This window comes from Homarus americanus, unplaced genomic scaffold (genome assembly GCF_018991925.1).
Source record: "Homarus americanus isolate GMGI-L3 unplaced genomic scaffold, GMGI_Hamer_2.0 scaffold48220, whole genome shotgun sequence".
Taxonomy (NCBI): domain Eukaryota; kingdom Metazoa; phylum Arthropoda; class Malacostraca; order Decapoda; family Nephropidae; genus Homarus; species Homarus americanus.
The window spans coordinates 2,216,093-2,231,860 of NW_024755060.1; the positions used below are offsets into that span (position 1 = coordinate 2,216,093).

The 15,768-nt window shown below is 41.6% G+C and overlaps 2 protein-coding genes and 1 non-coding gene across 16 annotated transcripts in view; all 3 read right to left on the reverse strand.

Moving 5' to 3' along the window:
• The window catches only part of LOC121856415 (protein unc-80 homolog), a 104,959-nt gene extending 99,047 nt beyond the window's left edge, over positions 1-5,912 (reverse strand). For all 14 annotated transcript variants that reach the window (XM_042352005.1, XM_042352011.1, XM_042352014.1 and 11 more), the window contains exon 1: positions 5,837-5,912. The gene's annotated coding sequence lies outside the window, so the exon portion shown is untranslated. The remainder of the gene's footprint in view (positions 1-5,836) is intronic.
• Positions 289-4,639, reverse strand: LOC121856417. The gene is made up of 4 exons (XM_042352015.1): positions 3,994-4,639; positions 3,175-3,598; positions 2,677-2,926; positions 289-2,405 (listed from the first exon to the last, which is right to left on the reverse strand). The coding sequence occupies exons 1-4, from the start codon at positions 4,238-4,240 to the stop codon at positions 1,278-1,280; spliced, it is 2,049 nt and encodes a 682-aa protein (XP_042207949.1). The 5' UTR covers positions 4,241-4,639; the 3' UTR covers positions 289-1,277.
• Positions 5,913-7,125: 1,213 nt separating the features above from the next.
• Trnav-aac lies at positions 7,126-7,198 on the reverse strand. Its single transcript has one exon. It is a non-coding gene; the product is annotated as a tRNA-Val (tRNA).
• Positions 7,199-15,768: the final 8,570 nt, after the last annotated feature.

Below are 15,768 nucleotides of genomic sequence, written 5' to 3' on the forward strand. Positions count from 1 at the left end.
ATTCACACATTTGACACGTGAGGACAGTAAATATTCAGTAAAACCTCTATTTAGCGGACTGTATGGAGAGGGAAGTCCGTTATATCGAGGGTCTGTTAGAAGTGAAACCCCCATGTAACGGACTATATACACTGATAGAAGTCCGTTAAACAAAGGTCCGTTAAATAGAAGTCCGTTAAATAGAGGTTTCACAATGCGCACATTTCTAGTACCTCTATCGTCCTTGACGTCAACAATTTGTAAACACACTGCCAGCGCCGTCCACACACACACAAACACACACACATACACACACACATACATACACATAAAATAACAATAACAACAATAACATCACAAATGACCTACGTTAATAAAAAAAATACCAGCAATAACAAACATGATGAGCCAATATGAGCCTTAATGACCCAAGAGTAGCAATTAGTGATGAACAACAAGCATGTTTAGCTAATATGAGCCTTAATGACCCAAGAGTAGCAATTAGTGATGAACAACAAGCATGTTTAGCTAATATGAGCCTTAATGACCCAAGAGTAGCAATTAGTGATGAACAGCAAGCATGTTTAGCTAATATGAGCCTTAATGACCCAAGAGTAGCAATTAGTGAACCATTTCTAACCACACAAAGCACCTTCTGGAAATTGACGGACAGACACTGGGCAGATTAAGATGCCATGGTTGATAACATTATATTGACTCTAGTGCATGAAGTGTGTCTCTGTCAGGTGTTAATTGTCAGGTGTGTACAGGTGTTAGGGTCCAGTTATAGGTGTTTAATGTATATGGGTCTTACGAACGACACATATATACATACAGACATACATATACATACATAGCCATAGGTACACACACACACACACACACACACACAGTAGCACCTCCATATCTCACTCACTGTTAATATCATTATCGTAAACGAGTGATAATATACAATACTCCCGCGTAAAGTATCGTTACACTCTACCAAGTATGTTAATAAACCTGTATGTATACTGTATGTTAATTTCACGTATGGGGTAGTCTCAAGATGGCCGCTGATGTAAACTTCACAAAACAAACAATTTTAAAAATTTTGGTAAATCATTCGTATTTTTTTTCTTCAAAGTTTTTGGTTTATAATCGTTCAGGAAGTTATAAAGAGGAGGTGGTTATTATTTTGGCGTTTTTTCTTTGGTTTTCGTTCATTTGGCGGTTATTTGGGCGTTTTTTCTTTTATTTTCGTTCATTTCTTCTACCTCTTCTGCGTCTTTGTCTCCCCGTTGTTCTTCGTGTCTGAGTTACGTGGGTGGTAGTGATGACGGTGCTCCTGTAGAGGGTGTGGACGCCTGGAGCCTCTTGTCTTGTCTACCTTCTCTCCACCACCTAGTGACGGCAGAGTCCCCGGTGAAGTCTGTAGCCGAGGGCCCTTCTATAGACACCTGCATCAAGTCATCTAGTGTCGTTGTGTCCAGGTTAACCCGCCAGTCAGTCCTCACACGACACATGGTGGAGAAGGTTCGCTCTAGCTTGTGTGTTGATAGTGGGAACACCAAGATTATTTCAGCAAGATGGAGGATATTTTCATACTCAAGTCTCCTGCGGGTGAATAGTTCCCCCCATAGCTGTGACCAGGGAACGCCATGATAGTGTTTCCTGATGGTCAACTTGAGACGGACCCATTCAGCTAGAGCCTCTAAGGTGTTGCAGCCGTTGTGTGTCAGGACAGACTCGTAGTGGTGAAGCAGTAACTGGATCTCATCGTACCCGTAGCCAGTCAGGTCCTGTGGCCAGTTCTTGGGGTCGAGCACCGCTGTAGCTCTGAGGACTTCATCTGTGGTGAAACTGTGGAACTTCTCCGTCAGGCAGTGGAGGATAGAGTGGATGAGTCGCCCCCTGGAGTTAACAAAGTCATCCTCAGCTTCACGCACCTGACTGAAGCTCACGCCCCTGTACCTGTCTTGACTCACTCCCTGCCTCAACACCTTAACTTTGGCTCCATCACAGGTAATCATGTCCTCCAAGACCTGTTGATGTGTTTTGACGCCTTCTATAACATGAGCGACACTCACACCTTCCTTCTGAAACAACATCAAGACTTCTGACAGCTCCTGAAGGATGTCTCTGTAGAAGGCCAGGTGTAGCGGGAACCTGAAGTGCGTCAACCTCATCAACCAGCTCCTCAGTGTGGGTGTCTCCTCCTCTGTGTCGTGTCTCTCGCATATATTCCCCAGGTGTTTAATGAGCTCAGGGTAACAGGTGTCCAGGGCCGCCAGGAGTCGTCGCCGATGCTCCAGCCAGCGGGTATCATCTTCCCGTATGTGTTTTAAGGTGTTGTCCTGCAGGATATCATACACCTCCTTCAGTTCCCGCGGTCGTTTAGGTAACTTGTGATAGATGGCGCTGAATGACCATAACAACTCATCAATCTGGAAACAAAATAAAACTATCATAAGAAAACAAACATTTGATTTTTTTATATAACGTAATTGTTTTGTAATTAATTAATCTAGTGAGAATTTATGCAATGATTTTCTAGTATACAGAGTTAATTAACGCTTCAGTGATTAAAAATTTGCTAAACTGATCATTTTTTGCCATTAAATTTCAAACTGGTCCTAATATTTTTGTATCTTAACGTGATCTCAAAGTATTTTATACAGGATTATACACTTAAGACAACCTGTAACTCATACAAACCTCGGCAAAGTATGATTGTATGACATCTTTGAGAGCCAATTCTAGACGATACGCCACACAAGGTATCCTCTCTATCCATGGCACTATATTCGTCAACCTGGTGTAAAGTTCCTTATTGGTGTTTATCTTCGTCCCTTCAATACCAAACCCGACCATATGTGTCTTCCAATCACGTATCTTCGAGTTTTCTAAAGTTGAACTCAGACACACAAGGAATCCGTCACTTGTGGGGCTTCTGAGATCTCGAATTCTGTTTGAGTAAAAAAAAAATTAAACATTAAATAAACGAGTGAATAAAAGGTATTAGATGAATATTAAACAGTTTAGGTCAGGGTAGGGTAGGTTAGGTTAGGGTAGGTTAGAGTAGGGTAGGTTAAGTTAGGGTAGGTTAGAGTTGGTTAGGGTAGGTTAGAGTAGGTTAGGTTAGATTAAAGGTGGTTAATTTTAAGGTATTATAAACCAGAGTATTTAATCTTCATATGATCCAATGTAACTTACCCTAATAATTTAATCTGTGGATAACCATCTTGTAGGAACACCACATATGCGAGCACCTTCTTTCCTGACCCTGTAGTAGTCGCAGTAGTAGTAGTAGTAGTAGTAGCAGCAGTAGTCATAACATCCATCACAACACTAATATATTTCACCGTCTTCAACCTAGATATAGTCTTGGCTCTAATATCCTCAGCTATATAACACGTAAACACTCGAGCTTGGGAAGGTATAGTACATGTCATCTCTATCTCCACCCCGTGTTTCTTCTCTAAGGTGACCAGAGTCGACAGGTGTGTGAAAGGTAACTCATGCTTGGCCAGGTAATAGGTAATGTCGAACAGCTTCAGCATGTTGACGTATTCTGTGTTTATCCTCACCACTGTGTCCACAATTGGTTCTTCTTGGTGGTGTTTCGTTTTCCATGCAGCTGTTAGGGGGAAAATGGAGTATAAGGTGGAAATAACTGGAGATATGGGGGGAAATTTGCTTGGTGTTTAGGGAAATATACCGTAAAATGTAGGGAAATTACCTTATGGCATTGACATATGGGGGAAATTGTTTGAAATGTGCGGAAAATTGCCTTAAAATATGAGAGTATAGGGAGAAAATACCTTAAATATAGGAAAAATACCTGGAAATATTGGGAAATTCCTTGAAATACAGGAGAAATATCTTTGAATAAACACACAAACGTTTTTTACCAAAAGCCTCAACAAAACACACACACACACAAACGTTACCTAAGAAAAACAAACGTTTCTCCATAAACCTTAACAAAAACACACAAACGTTACCCACCAAACACACACATACACTACTCACCATAAGCAGCTTGATGGTGACCACTCATGCCGTGTCTATCAACAGCATATTTCTTGATGTTGGTCGTTCCTCTGACGAAGGGGTCGACGCTGACGGCCCCACGACACCCAGAGGACCCGTTCACCGACTCTCTACACGCCCTGCAGTGTATCTCTAGCGTCTTGCCTTTCATCTCACACAGCAGCCAGTCTTTACCCCATTTGAGGATTGTTTTTTCTTTCAGCACCACTTTTGTTTTGGGAGTCATGTGTTTGTCAGGAGAGTTTTTTTTATTGTTCTAGATTTTTTTTTCTTAGATTTTGTTATTTGTTGTTTTTGTTCTAGGGTCTGTTTTTGTTCTCATAGGGTTTGTTCTTGTCCTTGGGTTTGTTCTTGTTTTTGTTGTTTCTCCACTATCAGTCGAGGCTTCTTTTAGGTTCCTTATCTCTAGTATCAGTTATCCTTGAGGCTTCTTTTTCCAGGGTAGGTTAAGTCAGGTTAGCTTAGGTCAGATCAGGTCAAGTCAGGTCAGGTTATTTTCGTGACGACTGCAGTACATAGTTCACCATCATCTTCGTTACTGGTGCTAGTGAGGAATTTAACCTACCCTACCCTAACTTAACATAACCTAACTTGCCCTAATTTAACCTACCCTAACTTAACCTAACCTAACTTACCCTAATCTAACCTCCCCTAACCTAACCTCCCCTAACCTACCCTAACTTAACATAACCTAACTTACCCTAATCTACCCTACCCTAATCTACCCTACCCTAACCTACCCTACCCTAACCTAACTTAGCCTAACCTAACTTACCCTAATCTAACCTACCCTAACCCCTTACAGCTACCCCCTTACGACTACACCCAAGGGACCATCACTCCTTCAGGTCTTACAGGATAGAAGGAACTAACTAACGTAGAGACGAACACATTATGAGTTAGTGTTTAGGTATAGAGGCACAAGGGTGATGTTTACATTTGTATTATAATGATATCGAATGGTGCCAATACCAGCTGTGATAGTTACTTAATACCAGCTGTATGTGTGGCCAATACCAGCTGTGCGTGGCCAATACCAGCTGTGTGTGTGGCCAATACCAGCTGTGTGTGGCCAATACCAGCTGTGCGTTAATACTAGCTGTATGTGTGGCCAATACCAGCTGTGTGTGGCCAATACGAGCCGTGCGTGTGGCCAATACCAACTGTGTGTGGCCAATACCAGCTGTGTGTGGCCAATACCAGCTGTGTGTGACCGATACCAGCTGTGAGTCGCCAATACACTTCCTACACCACGCAGCACAATACCGTCAGTTCATCTTTAACTCACAAATATATTAAATTCCTATAAATTCTCTTTAAAAGATTCTGACCACTTAATATTACTTAAATATTCCTTAAAAATGCTAAATAATACCAGGAATTATCCGGTCTTGTGGGAATTATCCGACCTATTTAAAATTGGGACAGCTCTGTTGCCTCTACCCAACACACGCAGACACTAGCATTTTTTCTTTTCTTTTTATAATTCACGAAATAATTATGTAGTTTGTATATTTTTTGTAGTTTTTGGTTTATTTTGTTGATTATTGTATGTGGGTAATAATCATGGGAGGATTATATTAACGGCGGCTGTATAATTCGTGTTGTATAATTATTATTTTTTTTACGGTGATGTGACATTGTCGCTCACTGGTCGGGTCAGATTATATATTTTTCACTTTAGTTCATACGTATAATCCAGATAATTATATATAAATCGATTAATTGGATTATTTTTCATCTCCAGGTTTTTTTTTAAGAACTATAATATGAATGGATTATATTTTTTCCAATGTATAATCGAGATGAATGAGTTTTATACCTCTATTCACTGACAGGCTCAGAGCGTGACTGCTTTCAGGGACTCAGAGGGATGCTGTGCCACCCTCACCCTCTGGCCAATCACGGCACACTAAATCTCACAACCTTGGCGTATCTCTTTATACTACCACGACCATTTATAAATCCATATATAATATCCATAAAAACAATTATATTTATTTCAATATTAATTAATATCAATGGTTTAATTGTGATTTATATAGGGAATTAGATAGAAATATGAAGATGGTGCGAATTAGGTAGTTTGGTGGGTTATACCTGCACAGGCGCCGTTAAGGGAGGCACAGGAAGAGGGAACAACAGGTTGGCATCAATATTAGGCCGCGATATTACCACAATTATTACCACAAGTAATAATACCGACACTGATGCTGCCACAATTATCTCACCTTCCTCTCGCAGTCAAGATGATAATTAGTGGGTTTTGTTGCCATGATAATTCTTACTCTTCGAGGATTTTTTAAAACCCCAGATTATACAATTAGAGATGAAATTATGTCAACCGATTATTAGGCATTTATCAGTTAGGTTAGGTTAGGTTAGGGTGGTTAATATTCAGGTGATTCAGTTCAACTTGCTCAGATGCCAATTACATTATTAGGGCATGATGTGAGGCGAGAGATACTAGTATATAAGGGCGGTGATGGGCGGGGGAGGGGCGGTGATGGGTGGGATGGGGTGATGGGGCATAATGTAAACACAACAGCCAATGTTTACGTCGACACACCCAGGTATAGCTCCTGCACCACCACACCTCCACCACTACCACCACACCTCCTCCACCACCACACCTCCTCCACCACCACACCTCCCCACCACCCACTACACCACCACCACCATACATCCTCTCCTTGGTGCTAATGGTGAATACCTTACGAATGGTGCTACTAACCTAACCTGGCCCAACTTAACATAACCTAACCTAACCTGGCCCAACTTAACATAACCTAACCTAAACTAATTTATCGTAACTTAACCAAAAGATTGACCACCGTAGCTCTAACCTAACCACATGGCCACCTACTAAGGGGTGGCCATGTGGAGGGAAGTGGCCAGGTAGGTCAGTGGCCAGCGTAGGGAAGTGGCCAGGTAGGTCAGTGGCCAGCGGAGGGAAGTGGCCAGGTAGGTCAGTGGCCAGCGGAGGGAAGTGGCCAGGTAGGTCAGTGGCCAGCGGAGGGAAGTGGCCAGGTAGGTCAGTGGCCAGCGGAGGATTCCACTATTGTTATTGCTAATCTCGTCTTGGATTATTTAAAACTTCTAAAAAACTCTTGTGCTCACCAGGGATCGAACCTGGGACCTTCTGTGTGTTAGACAGATGTGATAACCACTACACCATGAGCACTTGTATTGAGACGCCCTATATTATCTTCATATCTTAGAGTTGATAACGAACTTACAATCATCATCATTATTATTATTCTTTAGTCATCCTCAGTTAATCATCTTACATTATTATTATTTATTATTATTATTGTTATTATTTATTATAATTATTATTTATTATTTTTATTATTATTATTATTTATTGTTATTATTTATTTATTATTATTATTTTTTTTTTTGCTGTTATTATTATTATTGTTATTATTATTATTATTATTATTATTATTATTATTATTATTATTATTACAATTGTTTTTATTGTTTTTTTTATTATTGTTTTTATTGTTTTTTTTATTGTTATTATTATTATTATTGTTGTTGTTATTATTATTATTATTATTATTATTGTTGTTGTTATTATTGTGAGGATATATAAATAAATAAACACGTGTCCCGTCCACTGCCTCTGATTCATAGAAAATGTAAGAGTACCAAATTTTTTTAAAGGGGAAACTTAATTTTTGGGGGATCGCCTGAGAAATTTCCATCCTGGTGTGTGTGTGTGTGTGTGTGTGTGTGTGTGTGTGTGTGTGTGTGTGTGTGTGTGTGTGTGTGTGTGTGTGTGGCATGTACAAACAAGGGTCTCAGTGGCTGTAATTTCTATCACTGATGACTGTACAGGTATGCCGAGGAGAGTACAGGTGACAGTCTGATCCACCTCACCCACCCCTCATAATTCTCCCCTATACACCTCCCTTCATACCTCCCCCACACCTGCCCCTCACACCTGCCCCCCTCACACCTGCCCTCACCCACCCCTCATACCTGCCCCTCATACCTCCCCCTTATACCTGCCCCTCATACTAATCCTTCATCATCTGTGATCTAATCTCCAACCAGGCTCCAGCATCCCTCGTAAAACTGGACGAGAAAAAAAAGTAATTGTACCACCTGAAGATTAGTCACCCTAGTTCATTTGACGTTAAGTTTATTCATTTTAACGTTAATTTGACTAAAGCTATTGTAATATAACCTAACCTAACCCATTAAGTTATGTTTCCAACTCAGATAGTGAACGATACAGATATGACTAGAAATAATTAACGCTTTGTCACGAAAATATCCACATGTTGACCAGACTATCTGGAAACTGTGTCCTGATGGAGGTGTAGAGTCATTAACCAACCAGAAACCAGATTCCTAGAGTTGTGGGGTTTTTATTGGTGGTTGAGGAGTGGATGTGATGCCTGGTTCAGTTATCGTTGAGGCTCACTGTTGGAGGGTGAAAAATATTTGGTGAATTTGTTTAATGAAAATTTTTTGGTATGATTGATTAATATGTTTACTTATGACTGGCGTTTGGTTAGGTTAGGTTAAGTTTAGATTAGATTAATTAGGTAAAGCTTAGGTTAGTTTAACTTAAGATAGATTACGTTACACTTAAGGTTAGATTTAGTTAAGTAAGCTTACCTTAAACATACCTTAGATTAAATAAGATTAAGTTAAGCTTAGATTATATTAAGTTAGAGGCTGTTTGTGTGGGTGACGGTGGGCATATTGAGGACCCGCCCAGTGCACGAGGCTGTTCCTACACTCTTAGTTTATTGCATTGTTTTGTACCTCTGTTATTATTTATCTTCGTTTTTATTATACATGTACGTTTATTATTATTATTATAGACTCAAGACACAAATAGACACATTCAGACATCTCAAGACACAACCAGACATCAATTAGACGTCTTAAGCCACACTCAGACACAACTAGACATCTCAAGACACAACCAGACATCAATCAGACGTCTTAAGCCACACTCACACCTACTACCAATATCATAAGCCACTTCCATCATTTACCTGGGCAGCATCTTTTACCTGGCGCACCTGTTCCTCTCAGGTAATTTAGGGTCATACCTGAGTGAGCGCCAGTGTGTCAGATCCGGTTCAGGGAGGTCACGGTTGGGGTCAGGTCACGGGGCCTTACGTGTGCTATCATTCTGAGGGATAATAGTTGGAGGAGAAGAATTTATGGGTGGGCGAAAGTGGATGATCTGGAGGTGGGGGGGGGGAAGGAGAGAGACAGAGAAGAGGGAAGGAGAGAGAATGTGAAGGAGGGATGGAGGAGAGAAGGAAGAGGAAGATAGAAAATGGCAGGAGAAGATAGGTTAGGTTAGATTAGGACACAGTTAAGACTTAAATAACAACAATTAAAATCGTTAACCAAAAGATACCAATGGCGTCGATCATAACACAAAAATTGACCCTGTTAAGTTGTCACCCCCCCTCCCCCTAGATGCTAGGGTGCTTATCGGCTATCAATTAATGAGGATGAGTCGGTGAATTCGGTGTTCGGTTTGGGCATTCACTTGATGAGGAAACTTGGTTGGGTGAACATATCTGCTGTCAGGATAGGTCATTTGGGTGTCTATTCAGGTCAGGTTAAGGTCAGAGGGTTCAGGGGTCATTTGGGAGTCTATTTCAGTCAGGGTAAGGTCACAATCAGGGGTTATTTGGGAGTTTATTCAGGTCAGGTTAAGGTCACAATAGAGGAAGGGTCAAGCGGGGTCAAAGTTCACTAGAAATTCTATGAAGTTTGATTGGTTCACTTGAAGACTCTCCACCCAGCTTATTTCACCTAAAGATTAACCTAACCTAACCTAACCTAACCTAACTTAACAAAACAACATACTACCCATCCATAGGTCCTTCCCTCATAACTACACATAGGTATACATTGGATACATACCTGGATAAGTATACATGGAGGCCGTATACGCGTGTTTCGTGGGTGCGTCTGAGTGAATGCGTGCGTGTATGAGTGTATCCACGCGTCTGTGACTGAGTGCGTGCGTCTGTGAGTCACTGAGTGTGTGTGTGCGTGCGTGTGTGAGTGTGTGCGTGCATGCCATCACTCAACTACAGACACAATACATGCATAAATTATAGAGATAACTCGACTCTTAACTACGCCATTAACTCCCAGCCTCGAGTCACGGCACTTACACCATCACGACCTCTCCTCCTCTCTCTTCACCTCCCCCTCCCCCCCTTTCTCTCATCATCTTCCTCTCATCATTCTCTGCCTTCCCTCTTCACTCCTCCCTTCTCTTTCCCACCACCTCCGAACGTCTTAATATTTGCTTACTCTTCTCCTGGTCAATACTCACACTGTCTCCTTGCACACCCTCCAAGCATGTGTTTGTTATTGCTTGGGGGTGTTTGATTTGTGTTTGTTTTCTGTTTGTTTTTGTGTTTTTGTGTTCTATTTGTGTTTTGATATGAGTGTTGTATATTCTCTTCCCACACTCCCCCAACCTTTCTGCAACTTGCAAGAACTATGTGGGTGGATGGGCGTAGGTGGAGGGGTGTGGGGCGGGTGGAGAGGTGGGTGTGTGGAGGGGTGGGCGTTAATGGAGAGGTGGGTGGTGAGTGGAGGGTGTGGGGCGTGGTGGAGGGGTGTGTGGGCGGGTGGAGGGTGGTGGGCGTTGGTGAGGAATGATCATGTTGTTTTTGTGCTGATTGGGCGTCGCTCTCGTTAGGGATGACGGTTTTTGGGTGGATGTGCGGGGTGTATGCGGGTGTTTGTGAGGGTGGATGTGGGTGAGGCGGAGACTGTAGATGACGGTGAGGTGGGAGGTGGGCGGAGGGTGTGGTCGTAGGTGAGGGCGGAGGGCGAGGGTCATGGGTGAGGATGTGGTCGTGGGTGGAGGGTGTGGGTGGAGGGTGTGGGCATTGGTGAGGGTTGAGGGTGTGGGTGGAGGGTGTGGGCGTCGTCCAGAAGAAGAAGGAGTTATGGCGGTGAGTGTCCAGGGCGGATCAGGGCGTAAACACTCACGAGAACCCTGTGTGTGCATGGATGTATGTCCTTGCTTCGGTGTCTGACAAAAAACATCTTTCTTCACCAATAAAACACACACACACACACACACACACACACAGGGTGAGGCAACCGACAACAAAACAATTGTGTGAATATAATTTTATTTTTTCCTTTTCCTAAAATTTGTTCCTCTTCCAAAAATAAAATTGATTATATCAAGTCCTCTCAAACCTTCTTTGATGTGTGTGTGTGTGTGTGTGTGTGTGTGTTATGTATGTGTGTGTGTATGAGATCAGGTCATTTTAACAAGACTACCTAACCTAACCTAACCTAACCTAACCCCCTCCGTGTTGATATTAAACACAGTATCATATATATTATTTGGTGGTGAATTAAATATTGAAGGTTGACAAGACTTATATATATATTAAGGGTCAGGGATGAGGGAGGTCAGGGATCAGTGCATGGTTCTTCAGCTGGGGATGAGGAATATGTGTATATTTTTTATTTGATTTTAGTGTCATGAGAGAGAGAGAGAGAGAGAGAGAGAGAGAGGTTACCCATGTCCGTCACTACACTACATCCTCTTCATTATTCTTAGCCTAAATTAAGTGTCCCCCACCCTCCAGTCTCCCCCCTTTCCCCCTCCCCCTCTCTCCTCCCCCTCCTACACTATCATCTGTACCACCTTCGGGTTACTTCTGGGGTATGTGTTCAGCTCCATGACAAAGTTTAGCTCTAGGGGGGGGGAGGGGCGGGGCAGGGAAGGGGGAGGGGTTACTGGTGTGTACAGGGGCAGGGAAGGGGAGGGGTTACTGGTGTACAGGGCAGGGAAGGAAGGGGAGGGCATTGGTGTGTACAGGGCGGGCAGGGAAGGATGTGGGTTACTGGTGGTACAGGCAGGAAGGAGGGGTTACTGGTGTGTACAGGGGCGGGGCGGGGGTGAAGGAGGGGTTACTGGTGTGTGCCAGGGCGGGGCAGGGAAGGGAGGGGTTACTGGTGTACAGGGGCGGGGCAGGGAAGGGAGGGGTTACTGGTGTGTAAGCAGGGGCGGGGTGGGTCAAGGATGGTGGCTACCTGGGGAGGAGAGACATGGAGGGGCGGGCGGGCGGGGGCAGGAGGGGTCACCTGGGGGAGGGGCGGGGCAGCAGGTGAGTGTGGAGGACCAACCTACTGGCAGTCGCTGGTCACGTTAGGACAACAACACACGTACGCTCCAGCTGCCGTACGTGTCTCTCTTCCGTCCGTACCTAGCTGTCCGTGCCCCCCGCCGTTCGTATCTCCGTACTTTGTGAGCTATAACATAATGTAGCTCCCACCTTCAGCGAGTAACCGAGGAATTATTGTTTACATGTGAAAAACTCGTCAATTTCCCCCCCATATACGAATGTCATCCGTCCATCAAATATTAACCCGACTGTGAATGATCTGAGAGACAACAATAACAATAGGAAAAAAATGTTCCAATCGTCAACGTTTACCAATACATGTGGGAAAACTACATTGGTGACATTTATAACATTACTACAAGGAGAATAATTGTACCATTGTAAACACTGTGGTGGTAATAGATGGTGATGTGGTGGTGTTCACGTGAGGACAAGTACTAATTTTCCTGCCTTGTGAGGAGAAGAAGGAATAGTACCACTGAATTAAGCTGATTTCTGGTAAGTTGAAGTATCAATGTAAATAGTGGTGGTAATGGTGATGGTATGATGATGATAATACTGGTAATGGTAATGGTAATAATAATAATGATGATAACGATAATAATGGTGATGATAATGGTAATGGTAATAATAATAATGATGATAACGATAATAATGGTGATGATAATGGTAATGGTAATAATAATAATGATGATAACGATAATAATGGTGATGATAATGAGAATGGTAATAATAATAATGATGATAACGATAATAATGGTGATGATAATGAGAATGGTAATAATAATAATGATGATAACGATAATAATGGTGATGATAATGATGATACTGATGATGATGATGATGATAATAATAATAACACAGGTGATAGGAACCGTAATTAACAACACCTCGTTATTAATGACTTAATATATTTGTTACCTGAAGTTCCTTGTTCCCAAAAGCTCCTGTTCCCTGTTTCCATTTGTCTGATTAGCTTGGGATTGAAGGTTTCTGATTGGCTAATTCGCTGTGGAATGAAGGACTTTGATTGGCTATTCGCTGGGAAGGAAGGACTTTGATAGGTTAATTCTCTGGGAAAGAAGGATTTTAATGATGGATTTGCTGGGAAGGAAGGACTTTGATTGGCTAGTTCGCTGGTATGAAAGTTCTCTGATTGGCTATTCGCTGGGAAGGTAGACATCTTATTGGTTAATTCTCTGGGAAGGAATTTCTCTGATTGGCTGATTTGTAGGGGAAGAAAGGTCTCTGATTGGCTGACTCGCTGGGGAAAGAAAGTCTCTGATTGCCTCATATATACTTGTTATATTTAGCCAATCAGAGTCATCGTTGCCTGTTGTATTCAGCCAATAGGGAACCAGTTCTCACCCAATACCCATTAATTTGTATAGATTCAATTTACATTATTTTTCATAAATAAAAAACTACATATTATTGTTATTTTGTTATTTTTGTGATTGTTATTAACGCCTGTACTGCCAATTACTATTGTATTGGATATGTTAATTTACGAATCCCTTTTTAAGATAACATATTCGTATTTATCAAAGCAAATTAAAATGTTGTGTTAAAATTATATTATTGGTTAAAATATTATAAACAAAATTAACTAAAAAATGATATCAATCTATATATAAATAAGAGCCATTTTAAGTCACGTGGGTGTGTGACGTCACGGGGGCGATAACCAATTAGGATGTCAGCTGGGGACATGTCAACAACAACAAAGCGGTTGTTGTTGACGGTAAGGAAACTCTAGTAACGTGGATATATAACTAGTAACGGGGATATAATAACTAGCGATGAAGCGTAATAAATAATTCTATATAACACTGTAGAGGCTAGATGCTATTTTTTGCTATTATTTTCTTCTATTAATCTCTATATTCAAGTCCAGTGCAAATTACTGTTAGAAATACCAGTTGTGTTGTGTCTTGAGAATAGTTAAGATTACAGGTAGGGGTCACGTGAAGATTAACCACCCCACAGGTTAATTAATTCACCTGGTGATTATTAAACATATCCGAACGTTACCTGGGGAATTAGGTTAGTGTTAGGGTAGATTAGTTAAGTTTAGTTTAGCAATAGGTTAGATTAGCGTTAAGGTAGGTTAGGTTAGTTTAGTGTTATGTTAGCGTTAGGGTAGATTAAAGTTAGGTTAAATTAGTGTTTGGTTAGCGTAGATTAAAGTTAGGTTAGGTTAATGTTGGAGTTATCAATCTTAAGGTGAAATAAATTAGGGTTAATCGACAGGTGATCCCAGGTAAGGCTAGATTAGGCTATAGTATGAAAGGTGATTACCTAACCTAACCTAACATGGTCTGTGAATCGAGTAATATTGTCACACTATAAGACACACTTCAGTTATCCTCAGTAATTAACACGAACTAGAGACTCACATCACAACCAAGTCGAATATAGAACGAGGATTTGGGGAGTGTGTTACCGTAGAGTTGTGTGTGTAATATCTTTAACCCTTATGAAATTAACCTTACATTAACCCTTTGATGACGATGAGTTAACCCTTTGATGACGATGATTTAACCCTTTGATGACGATGATTTAACCCTTTGATGACGATGATTTAACCCTTTGATGACGATGATTTAACCCTTTGATGACGATGAGTTAACCCTTTGATGACGATGATTTAACCCTTTGATGACGATGATTTAACCCTTTGATGACGATGATGAGTTAACCTGGTAGACGATGATTTAACCCTTTGATGACGATGAGTTAACCCTTTGATTTAACCCTTTGATGACGATGATTAACCCTTTGATGATGATGATTTAACCCTTTGATGACGATGATTTAACCCTTTGATGACGATGATTTAACCCTTTGATGACGATGATGAGTTAACCCTTTGATGACGATGATTTAACCCTTTGACGATGATGAGAGAGAGAGAAAGAGAGATTTGGGCACTTTCTCCACATAATAGCAGACAGACAGACAGACAGACGGGCACTTTCTCCAGACACACATAACAGCAGAACACAGTAATGGTCAAAGTATAATGACCCTTCCCCCCCTCTCGTCCCTTGTTCCAATATTCTCTCAGGCTACAACACCCCTACTTGACCCACCCCCCGTCCCTCCAACCGCGCCACTTCTTATTTACACTAATAACCTTTCTGTGTTATATCTTACACTTTAAATTGCTAGGTTAGGTTAGGTTTGGTTAGATTAGGTTTGGTTTGGTTTGGTTCGGTTTGGTTCGGTTCGGTTTGGTTAGGTTTGGTTAGATTAGGTTAGGTTTGGTTAGGATAGGTTAGATGATTGAGGAAATAATTTATAAGGTATTTTAACTTGGGTGTTGGGGTTAAGTTAGGTTAAGTTGTTGTGCCAATATGGCGCCTATAACTGACTGGAGCCATTATAGGTCCTCCATCATCATCTAACAAGCGATAGTTAGTTTGGTGGTGATGGTGAATGGTGATCTGATCTGACTCTACCTCACCATATACGGCTCATCTCACCATATACGGCTCATCTCACCAAATACGGCTCATCTCACCAAATACGGCTCATCTCACCAAATACGGCTCATCTCACCATATACGGCTCATCTCACCATATACGGCTCATCTCA

What these genes read in the sequence shown, in the direction of transcription:
- LOC121856417 (XM_042352015.1), bottom strand. Translation starts at nt 4,240, where the DNA reads ATGACTCCCAAAACAAAAGTGGTGCTGAAAGAAAAAACAATCCTCAAA. An exon ending in TCACCATCAAGCTGCTTATG is followed by an intron (nt 3,599 to 3,993) that starts GTGAGTAGTGTA and finishes TCCCCCTAACAG; the next exon opens with CTGCATGGAAAACGAAACAC. An exon ending in CCACAGATTAAATTATTAGG is followed by an intron (nt 2,927 to 3,174) that starts GTAAGTTACATT and finishes TTACTCAAACAG; the next exon opens with AATTCGAGATCTCAGAAGCC.